This window comes from Neofelis nebulosa, chromosome 13 (genome assembly GCF_028018385.1).
Source record: "Neofelis nebulosa isolate mNeoNeb1 chromosome 13, mNeoNeb1.pri, whole genome shotgun sequence".
In the NCBI taxonomy this organism is placed as follows: domain Eukaryota; kingdom Metazoa; phylum Chordata; class Mammalia; order Carnivora; family Felidae; genus Neofelis; species Neofelis nebulosa.
In genome coordinates this window covers 11,454,860-11,466,473 of record NC_080794.1, presented here as the reverse complement: position 1 = coordinate 11,466,473, position 11,614 = coordinate 11,454,860, and the positions used below count along the sequence as shown (strand labels likewise).

Here is an 11,614-nt window from a genome sequence, read left to right as displayed (position 1 = left end):
GAAAGAAAGAAGGAAGGAAGGGAGGGAGGGAGGGAGGGAGGGAGGGAGGGGACCATATGGATGAAATACATTTTAAGCCCCATTAGAAAGGGCCAGGGTTTTATAGTTAAGTCTCAGAGGAAATAATTTTGTGAGGAATTTAATGAGTTTTCCGTAAGCACGTTATGCACTCCATGAAGCACGTATATGTATTTCAGTACCTAGCATCTAGCCCAGCTCGTTGGAGAGTTCATTGACTGATGCTAGAAGACCTATTGTCCACAAATGTCTGCCCCGGTTTTCTGCCTTCAAAAACGAAAAACTAGGAAGAAAGTATTAGAATGTCATGAGCATAGAGACAACAAACTGTCGCGTATTTTATTCTCTGATCTTGGTAACTGCCCAGAGTCAGTCACGAATAGAAGAAAATGCTCAATTTTCACACCGTCTCAAAGATGACAGTTACGGTCACACATGAGTGATAGCGTAATTTTGCAAACCAAATTGAAGGTACACAGGTGCGTGTGGAAGGTACACTGGTGTGTGAAGTTCATTTGTTGATTCAGTCCCCCAGAGTCACCTGCTAACTCTATTCAGTGCCATGTGTCTAAAATAATTTCAGGGGCACCTGGGTGGCGCAGTCGGTTGAGCGTCCGACTTCAGCCAGGTCGCGATCTCACGGTCCGTGAGTTCGAGCCCCGCGTCAGGCTCTGGGCTGATGGCTCAGAGCCTGGAGCCTGTTTCCGATTCTGTGTCTCCCTCTCTCTCTGTCCCTCCCCCGTTCATGCTCTGTCTGTCTCTCTCTGTCCCAAAAATAAATAAACGTTAAAATAATTTCAGAGACACGTAGGGGCTTCTGAATCTGTACCTACACACTACTATTTCCTTCACAAAACATACATCTTAAGGCTCAATAAATATTCTGGATTTGATTTTCAATAACCCTTTGTTCTGTTCAAGGATGGTAAATCTTTTCTTCTTAGACTGTTCGTTACCTCATATAGTGTGTGATATGTCTACACTTTAGTCCATGTCTAAAGATATTAATGATTCAGTCTTGCTTGGTGAAATTTGATCATTTTTAAAATGTGTTTATTTCTACTCTGTGCCATTGACACAGGACTTGGGAAATGTATTTTGATATTCACTGTCTCCCTTCTGGAAGTATAATGCAGATAGCATCTTTTTCTCTTGCTCTATTTATTGTCAAGAAATCCTTTGTCCCACGTTAACAATAATATTTTGAATTTTAACAATGAAAATAAACAGAAAGAACAACCTTAGTAGCTGCCTGGCATTCACGAGAGAATCATAAAGGTATTTTTGAAGGAACATCTTTTCTCTTAAATGTTTATTTATTTCTGAGACAGAGAGAGACAGAGCATGAGCAGGGGAGGGGCAGAGAGAGGGAGACACAGAATCCCAAACAGGTTCCAGGCTCCGAGCTGTCAGCACAGAGCCCCACACGGGGCTCGAACTCACGGACCAGGAGATCATGACCTGAGCCCAAGTCGGACGCTCAACCGACTAAGCCACCCAGGCGCCCCGTGAGGAAACATCTTGATAGTTGCCTAATTTTGTTCATAATTAAGACGGATTTTACTTATGAGCTGACAGCAAAATGTCTAGAGGTATTCTAGTTAAATTGGCTCTCGGGAAAGAGAAAGAAAAAGCCTTGGCTTGTAGGATTTCCCAATATGACTGTGGCCTAAATACCCCCACCCCCGACGACTGATAGTTGGTTTTATTGAAGTTGTTTCACCAAATGAATATTTACATATGAAGCTCTCCCCCCACCCCCCCCAACACATCATTCTATACAAATATATCTACTTCGAATCTTCCTCTTACCACTCAAAAGGACGGAGAGAAACAGTCGTTTTTTGGGTATGATATAGACAGGACCACCTCTTGGTCACAGTGGCACACCTGAGAAGAGAGGACCGAGCCAGCCAACTGCGATTCTCTTCTTCAGGACCAACCGGGGTGGAAATGTCACCTTTGTGTTGACCAAAGTGGAAACTCCCATGACTTCAGTGTTTCTCCTAGAAAGATTATGACCATGGTGAACTCCACTGGGAGAAAAAAAAATCATCAGTACAAAGCTCTTCCACAAATGTCACCATGGCAACCGCCATTAGGGTTACCCATGGTAACCGTAAAATTGCAGCATCCAGGTTGAGCGGTCCACAGACTGTCCAAAATGGAGAGAGAACACGGCACTTTAGTTTCTTTCTACTTCTCCATGTGAGGCCTCTAGGATTACGATGCTTTCCTTAGCATTAACTCAATCTGGGAAAACTTCAATCTCCGTGCAATATCCAGCGAAGTCTCACCACGCTGAGGAGAAAAAGAAATTACGGTCCTTTGTCTCCGATGCAGTCCAAGGTCGATGCAAAAGGCCTAGTAAACAGTCTATACCAACTGACTTACAAGCCCGGCAAGGGCTCTAAAGGTCATTTGGTTCTAACAGGAATAGGACAACGTAACTCCTTAGTGAGGACAATTAGCTTTGCTGTCAACAACATCAGAGGCAATTAATTCACTTCAGCACACAGCCCAAGTTAGGAGATGCTGTTGCTAGAAGGACCTCGGAGCACAGCCCACAGATTCTTACCCGATTCTTGATCATGGGGTCTGCATGAGCTTCAAGGAGCAGAGGGATGAGATTCTGGTTTTTCATTTCACAGGCGTAATGTAACGCGGTGCAGCCGTACTGAAACCGAAAGACCAACAGTGAGTTCATCGTGGGCTCTACAGACCCGGCAGGCGGCTCCTTCGGCAAGCACTTGTCACATCCTAGAGGGTCCACCCAAGCAAACCGGTCTGCAAATCATCCACGCACACCCACTTTTCTTGTATTTCAAAAGGCTTCCCTGCCTCCATGTGTATATGGTTAACGTCCTATAAGCCATTAATATCTTCCTTTCTCATTTTCTGTTCCAAACTTAACACAGCCTGCAAGAAGTTAACGCTCAATTGTCTCAAGGTTTCTTTGTGGAATTCTATGTCTGGGCAATCGCCACCTCGATCATCGTACCGTCTTTTCTCCTCAAGGGTCCCCACACGGGCTTTTTTGCAAATATCATCCCCCGTGGTTGTTGATCAAAATCCCCACAACCTGAAGACAGTGCTCATGTAGCTACAGCCCAGCTCCAGGATCGGTGCAGTTAGTTCTATATAGAAACCTCTCATGCTTGGTTTGCTGTGGCTTATATTCTGCATTCTAAAATAGCGGATCTCCTCTGCTGGTACTAACTTAAAACACCAACTACAAGTGAAAAGAGATGGATAGCTAAGGTGTTTGTGCCCCAGATATTGCCTTTCAAAAAGCAGCCCAACAACCATGGTTTGGGTATGTGACAAATTAATGCCAGACCTTATTAACTCTTCTAAGAGCATAACGGATAATGCTGCAATTGCTGATTTTTCTTAAGTGATAACATCATGCACCAAACAGCTGGCTTTGAACTTTTCCATGTGAAATAAAGTGATTGTAATTACCTAGAAATACAATGCACCGCATTACTTCGAGTTGGAAAAACTATCTGAATATTCAGATAGTCTTAGAAAAATGGTGGCGCATGTGTGTGTGTGTGTGTGTGTGTGTGTGTGTGTGTGTGTGGAATGTAACAGTCCAGCTAGAGATACATATCGAGAAGCAGAAAAATATCCTAGAGAAATTTTGATCACAGGCAAAGTTTTAAACCTTTTGACTTTAAATGAAAGGACCAAGAAAAACCTTCAGCGAACCATTCACCCAATCTTTAATAACATCTTACTTAATACATTTTGAAGTTTTCTAAGGAATGACAGAGCACCATAGTCATCTATCCAAATTAACCCAAAAATTCTATTTTCTTTTTTCTTTTTTTTTTTCATGTTTATTTATTGACTTTGAGAGAGGCAGAGAGAATCCCAAGTAGGCTCTGCACTGACAGCGACAGTGACACGGGGCTCAATCCTATGAACCGTGAGATCATGACCTGAGTCAAAATCAAGAGTCAGACACCCAACAAACTGAACCACCCAGGTATCCCCCAAAATTCTATTTTAAATAAAAGGAAAAACATACACTTCAGTAACTTATTCTCCTGTGTTCTCTCTCTCTCAATCTCTCTCTCACACACACACACACACACACACACACACAAACACACACACGTGCACACACACGTAGAGCTACCTCCGTTTAAACATATGATGATACCAATATAATCAAAACTAAAATGATGTAAATAATTAATAGAAACAGGGATGGGCACATTTCCTCTCTCATGGAACAGTGGTAACACACATGCACCCACAGAGGTGCACACGGCATAAAACAAATCAAGGATCACAGAATATTGGTTCGTGTCTACTCAAATTTCAACTTGCCTCCTTTCTCAATAAACAATTGGGAATCCAAAATTTCATCCAATCAATATAAGCAAATAAAACGTCATACAAATAAACATCGGGCCCATTTATGATCATTTAAGGGAGGAAGAGGGACGCAGGGTGTAAGGGTGAAAGATGAGAACAAAACCTTATATTTAGTTAGAGACAGGAAGAAGTTCACTGCTGCTTGCTCATCACGCCCTCCGCGCCACTTGGGCTCTTTGACTTTGATCCTCATCCATGGAGTTTACAGGTGGGGACTCGCTTACGGGTGGGTTGGGAGCTTGGCCACCGCAGCTGTTGTTCGTTGAGCACTTATTGTGTGCCAGGCACTCTGCTGAGCACCCTACATGAGTCTGCCTCGCAAGGTAGGTTTGTGGCTACCCTCACATTACAGGTGACAAATGGAGAGTCCAATACGTGTGTGACTTGTGAAAACGCCCACAGCAAAACATGAGAAGCTGGGGGCTGCCTGGGCGGCTCAGTCGGTTGAGCTTTTGACTTCGGCTCACGTCATGATCTCACAGTCTGCGGGTCTGAGCCCCACGTCGGGCTCTGTGCTGACAGCTCGGAGCCTGGAGCCTGCTTCGGATTCTGTGTCTCCCTCTCTCTCTGCCCCTTTCCCACTCGTCTCCCTCTCCCTCTCTCCCTCTCTCAAAATAAAAACATTTTAAAAAGTTCTAAAACTGTCCTCCAGTCCATAAAGATCCCCGTGAGTTTAGTGGCAGCATCTAACCGACCCCCAGCTCGCCTGACTAGCAGTGAAAACCGAAAGAAAGAAAAACGAAACGTAAAGAAAGACGAGGAACATGTAGACGTGTCTAGGAAAACAAAGCGAGTAACTCTGTAGGTGACAAATACTCTGCCCGCAAATACCATTCTGAATATCATTTCAAGGTGACTAAACGCACGAACTTACGCAGTCCGTGGCGTTCACATCGATGCCAGCGTCCAGCAGCATTCGAACGAGAGCCTCGTTCTGCTTGGTCTTTGACACCTGTTACAAACAACACGTAAAGAGGAGGTTCATTGACAAGCGTTTTCTCCATCGTGTGCCTGGACTATTCTATTCCACAGGGTTTATTTTAATCCCAACACCTCTATGCGTCTATGCATCTTTCTTAAAATCTCCCCGCCTCCTCACCCCGTCCAGTACCAATCAGGTTCTCAGACTGTGGTCCTGAAGCAGCAGTGTGGGCACCTGGGAACTTAGAAATGCAAATTCGGCGGCCCCACGCCAGACCTGCCAAATCTTACTGAGGTTGGGGCCCAGGGACCAGTCTTTCCCTTCCTGGCTCAGAACCCACAGGCACTGTCCCATTGCTCTGAGGACAGAAGCAAACTTCCCAGCCTGTCCTGCAAGGCCCAATTTGTTTTGGCCTCTGGTCCCTGCCGGCTCACCCCGCCCCGAATGTTCCTTCCGCCTAGAAGCCTCTCCTCTCTTCTTCTATTTTCAAAAAACAATTTTTAAATTTTATTTTAGAGAGAGAGACAGAGAATCTAAGTGGGGAGAGGGGCAGAAGGGGAGAGAGAGAATCCCAAACAGGTTCCATGCTCAGAGCGGAGCCCAACGTGGGGCTCGATCCCACAACCCTGGGATCATAACCTGAGCAAGAATCAAGAGTCGGACGCTTAACCAACTGAGCCACCCAAGAGCCCTGTTTTAAAATTTTTTTTTTTTAATTTTATTTTTAAATCCATTTTTAGTATCCCAGCCCGCGCCCCTCTTCCTCCAGGAGGCTTTCCCTGACCTACCCGGCCAGGTGAAATCTCTCTCTGGGCTCTCGTGGCACTGATCACCTCCCTGTATTACCTACTTCAGAGTAATTTTACAGGCGTTTCTGCCGTATTTTATTACTCATGCGTTCTTCACTGCCCTCCAACGAACTCTTGCACGGACAGGACTCCATCTGTTTGGTTCATCTCTGCATCCCTCACACCCAGTGCCTGCACGTAGTAGGGCCCCAGCAAGAGTGTGCCAGAAGGTCGAACAAAGAAACGAAATGAACCAGACCCCTCAGAAATCCCCTTTTCCTACCCAGTTCCCCGAGACCCTGACCACAGGACAGTTTGGGCATCACCCCAACGTCCCATTGCTAGGGGAGCACGGCAGTCCTGGCTGTCCCGGAGGTCAGCCCTTAGCCATACAGGAAGCCCCACCCAGTTTTCTTCCCTGGTTATACTTCCCTCCTCTGTCAACATCTACACTGCCTTTCTCTGCAGTGACACAGTCCTTCCTGGTCCCTTCCTCTGAAATTTCCTCCCCGGTCGCTTATGCCGTACATATCTCAACTGCACAGATTCAAGCCCCATGAATAAGTAGGAAAATGTGCATTAAGAGGCGGTTATTCATTCCAATGGTATTTTTGCCAGGGCCTCCGGCTTTTAAACATCTGACTGTCTTAGAAAGCAGCGTTGTGAGTCAACAAATTCTGAATGAGTCTTTCTAATCCCCCTTGCGATCCTTTTGAAAATACACGGAAGATCTCTCACCGGCCCCGAAACTGCAACTGCCATGTACTAAACACACAAGTAATTTTTCGAGAACTTTTCTGGGGTATAAACAGAGTATGTGTTTATCAGTGACTTACAGTTTTCTTTTTCCCATAAATCGAAGCATCAAAATCAACACTATCATATCTAATTCTGTAACATTTAAATACCCAAGGAGGTAACAATGACACTTCCAACTGGCAGATTTTGTCCCGGAGCCCACGTTAGCAAAGACAACTAACTAACTAACATCCACGGTCTATTAGCTGCAAGGAGAAGGGAGCTTGGTCATTTAACGAGTAAGTGACACATGTGTTGAGTCATCTCTCAAAGGTGGAACCAGCCACTAGGGAACCAGATGGAAAAAAGGGAATGAGTCAGCACAGAGCTGGTGTTCTCTGGGGGGTAAAAAGAGGGAGGCACCTGGGTGGCTCAGTCGGTTGAGCGTCCGACTTCGGCTCAGGTCACGATCTCACGGTTTGTGGGTTCGAGCCCCACGTCGGGCTCTGTGCTGACGGCAGGAAGCCTGCTTGGAATTCTCTCTCTCCCTCTCTCTGCCCCTCCCTGCTCTCGCTCTCGCTCTCGCTCTCTCTCTCTCCCCCTCTCAAAATAAATAAATGAACATTAAAAAAAAAAAAGGAAAGAAAGAAAGTACATTTTTAGAATGCAAACCGAGAGTTCATTTTTGTTACTATTTCTTTATACATGACCGGCCCAGCAAAACTTGATGATTCATGCTGCTGATCTCCACGTTTGCCCTTTGGTCACACGCACGGTGGACTTACCATGAGGAAATACCCAATAAGCATAACAGGCATTAAGAGGATAATGAGTAGGTAATCAAAGAAGGTGAATTTTTTCTTCACAGCATAATGCAAGCAGTTTCTCTGTTTCTGAAAATTAAGAAAAGGATTCCTCATTAATATTTGTCTCAAATTTCATATTTTCAGATTACCGTATCGAAAAGTTTAGTTTCTGGGGCGCCTGACTGGCTCGGTCGGTAGAGCGCGTGACTTCTGATGTCAGGGTTATGAGTCTGAGCCCCACATTGGGCAGTGGAACTTAATTAACATTTAGAATATGTGCATTTTTCCATGCCATTTAAAAATGGTAAACATAGGCCTATAACGGCTTCATGACTTTCTACTGAATGGAGCTATTCTATTTTATTTAACCAAACCCTATCTGTTGGACATTTCAAGTTTTTAGCTTTCTATTTTCATAAATTATACTGCCTGAACATCTCCATTCATAAGGCTTTGTCAACATTTCTAAATTTGTCTTTGGCAAAAGTTTCTCAAAGTATAATTGCTAACATGAAATGTGTGAATGCTTTTCGTATTGCGCTAAACTGTGCTCGGGTACAATAACGATTTAAACTTCCTTCCTGAGGCACCCGGGTGGCTCAGTCGGTTGGGCGTCCGACTTCGGCTCAGGTCCTGATCTCTCAGTCTGTGAATTCCGGCCCCACGTCGGGCTCTGTGCCGACAGCTCGGAGCCTGGAGCCTGCTTCGGATTCTGGGTCTCCCTCCCTCTCTGCCCCTCCACCACTCATTCCCTCTCTCTCTCTTTCTCTCTCAAAAATAAACATTAAAAAAATTTTAAACTTTCTTCCCGATCAACCCTTGATTTTCTTTTTTAATCCTGCTCAGTCTGACAAGCCAAAAAAAGAGCGTATTTATGTTTTAATTTAATGTGCTCTCCAGAGAACTGATGGTCTCTATTAGGCGCATGCATGTGAATTACCCACAGGGCTTTTCGTTTTATTTTCAGGCCTTTGTTTATAGGACGTCTGAAAATGACTCCTGAACATAGATTTAAGACACGAGAAGGCACCGGTTAAGCTGTTAACGTGCAAAGATTAGTGTTTGGGAAAGATTAAATATTTAAAAACCATTAAAACTATTCTCAAAATAAAAAATGTAAACCGAACCCTCCTTCTGATAAAGTCTCTGTTTATCTAACATATCCCTAAAGTCCTTCCCAAGATGTTCCTGATGCCAGAGGATCCCTGCAGGCTGGCTGAGGTTCTCCGCCTTCTCGGCCCCATCCCTGTGCTGTCCGACATCGCCTTCCCCCGGCTTCCAAATGAGCACGTCCCCCCGACAGAGGATGTGAACCCACGGACATCTGCCTTCGCCACTCCCACTCACCACAAGCCCACACACCTGGCCCTCCAGCTGTGTGCAAGGGAGACGGTGTCACGGTCCACGAAGCTGCATCGCTGTCACATTCGGTGCAGGCACGCCTTGCTTTTAAACCCAACCAAGCAAAAAATAGGAAGTACCAGCAAGAAGGCCCGGTAGCGATCCATTTGCTGATGATACGCGATTGCTCCAGAGGAGCTGGTGTTGATACTGACTCGGAAGGGGGTAAGCGGGCCCGACAGGCTGTGTTTTCCTCACTCCGTGTATGTGAGTGGAAACAGAGCACTCGTAAGTATTACAAATAATGACTTTTTATATTTACTGAGTGTACTTTAAATGCTGTCTTTACTCGGATGCAGACACTGGCCGTTCCAAGGTGCTCCGAAAGAGATGTTCTCAGCAATACACTTGTGTTCTGCTCGTCCTTGATTCTGAGGGCTCCGTCAGCTAACACTGCATCTTTAAGTACAATCTTTCTGCCTCTCTGTGTGGCTTCAAGGAGCCTCTGGTTCGTGACCTTGTTTGTCCTTGGCAAATACCTACCTGGCCTTCTTCAATCCTATGAGCGAACGGTAGGATCTCCCGGAGAACATTGACCCAGTAGGTAAAAACCTCATGAAATAGCACCACCAGGTCAGCATTTCTTTTCCAGGAAATCTTTCCCATTCCTTCTGGAATCATGAGGAGGAGGAGCAGGGAGAGGGAAGCAGGAAGGCAGGAAAAAGCATGAGGAGGAAGAGGAAAGGAAAGGGAGAGCTCTAACTAGTCAAATGAATGAATGAAGGAATGAATGAACCTTTCTTTTCAGAAGTACAAGGACATAATTAACCAAAAAATACGCCTGCTGATTGAACTATGATTTATTTTGGCTCTTTAGCCTGATAGAATGGTATGTGTTAGTCCCTTTAAAGAAAAAAAAATTGTATCAGGAGCTACAAGCAACGAGAAAATGGCACATCCTCGACTGCTAGGAGGAGAAAGGATTACCACAGTCAATTGCTGTCTCCACTCATGTGTAATGGCCTACCTGGTTTTTGAGGTTCACATCAGCATTTCTTTTCAAGAGGAAGGAAACGATTCTCAGGTGCCCCCGGCGGCAAGCACAGATCAGGGGGGTGTCTCCATTAAAGCCATCTTGCACATTGATACAGTTGCGGTCCTCTCTCACCCAGCGCCACACTTGACCAAAGTCGTTCTGATAGGCCGCCTGGCAGATGGGCTAAGAGGGGAAAACCACAAGCAGGTCCTGAAATACCAGCATAACGAAGCCCCCGCAAGAGAGAAATCACCACCCGATAATTTAAAACTCAAGTCTTTCCCAATCGTGATACAGTAAAACCTTGGATTGCGAGTAACCTGTTCCGTGAGGGTTCCACAAGACGAGCAAGAATTTCTGACAACTTTTCACTTGATGAACGGGCGATGTCTTGCAATACGAGTCGTACATGATGCCGAATGTCACGTGATCACAACTGAGCCAATGGTTCTTGACGTTCACTTTGAGAGACATGCTTTGGATTACAAGCATGTTTCTGGAACGAAGTATGCTCGCAAAGCAAGGTTTTACTGTGTATCGCTTTGTACATGAGATTTTTGGTCTCCATTATGCCGAGCCTTAAATCTAGAACAAGCCCAAGTCCACGAGGAACCTCTCAACGATTTCCTAAATTGCTTGGCACACAGATGCGTTCAAGAGTGTGCTCACGGATGGATGACGCCTGTCAGAGAGGCAGGATTTCACCGAATATAGAGTAGGTGCATCGGAGGAATTTAGGGCAGCACTAGATGATCAAACAAAGACATATGGCGCCCTGCGCTCCAGGAAACCAGCCCAGTGGAAAAGACCCATTTTAGACAAATAATACATAAATAACAAATGACATCATTGATTGGATCTGATGCTTTTTATTTAGAAAGTGTCCTAAGGGGCTTTGCAAAGCATCATGGGAGCTTGATAGCAAGACCTAAGCTGACCTCCTCCCCTTGCCCACTTTCCCCCACCTCCTTCTGGACCTGTCTTCTGTTTTCAATGCTTCATGTTTGGTTTCTTCCATCTGGGCCCTGCCCTTACTGCTTCCTCTGCACAAAACACCTTTCCCCCTCTCTGCTCACCTGGCTGCCTCTGGCCCATCCCTCGTGTCGTCACTTAAGTTTTACTTTACCCGGTCTTTCCTGACTCCAGCCCTGTTTCACAGCAACTGGCCTAACTGTCCACTCTTGTCTTAATTCTGTATAATCACGCGCTGCAGGCCAGCACGAATCGGGAGGGGTTGAGGCAGCATTGAGTGCGGGAAGGCACTGGCTGCCAGCTTCGTGCGGATAGAGGCTATACTGTTCCACGCAATGTTTGAATTTATTCCATTCATACCCCCAGTATGTAACACAGCACTGGCACATGGTAGGCAAATACTAAATATTCTCAGACTGATTTTAATTAGAGAGTGTGGAAAAAAAAGGCACTTAGAATCACACCTGGCATGCTCAATTTATGGAAATTATTATTACTGCTTATTCAGTCGTTCTGTAATTTGGCGACAAGGTCAGACCTCTGCTGTGTGCCGGTCGCAGTTGCCGGGGACAGGTGTACAAAATACTCTCAACCATGCAAAATG

At 45.4% G+C, this 11,614-nt stretch overlaps 1 protein-coding gene across 1 annotated transcript in view; it reads right to left on the bottom strand.

Annotated features, from left to right (window-relative positions):
* Positions 1-336: 336 nt before the first annotated feature.
* ANKRD22 (ankyrin repeat domain 22) overlaps positions 337-11,614 on the bottom strand; it is a 38,517-nt gene continuing 27,239 nt past the window's right edge. The window contains exons 5-10 of the mRNA XM_058696274.1: positions 10,030-10,221; positions 7,641-7,748; positions 5,282-5,359; positions 2,597-2,695; positions 826-2,319; positions 337-607 (exon numbers count right to left, since the gene is read on the bottom strand). Of these exons, the coding sequence (XP_058552257.1) occupies positions 2,242-2,319; positions 2,597-2,695; positions 5,282-5,359; positions 7,641-7,748; positions 10,030-10,221 (555 nt within the window). The 3' untranslated portion in view covers positions 337-607; positions 826-2,241. The remainder of the gene's footprint in view (positions 608-825; positions 2,320-2,596; positions 2,696-5,281; positions 5,360-7,640; positions 7,749-10,029; positions 10,222-11,614) is intronic.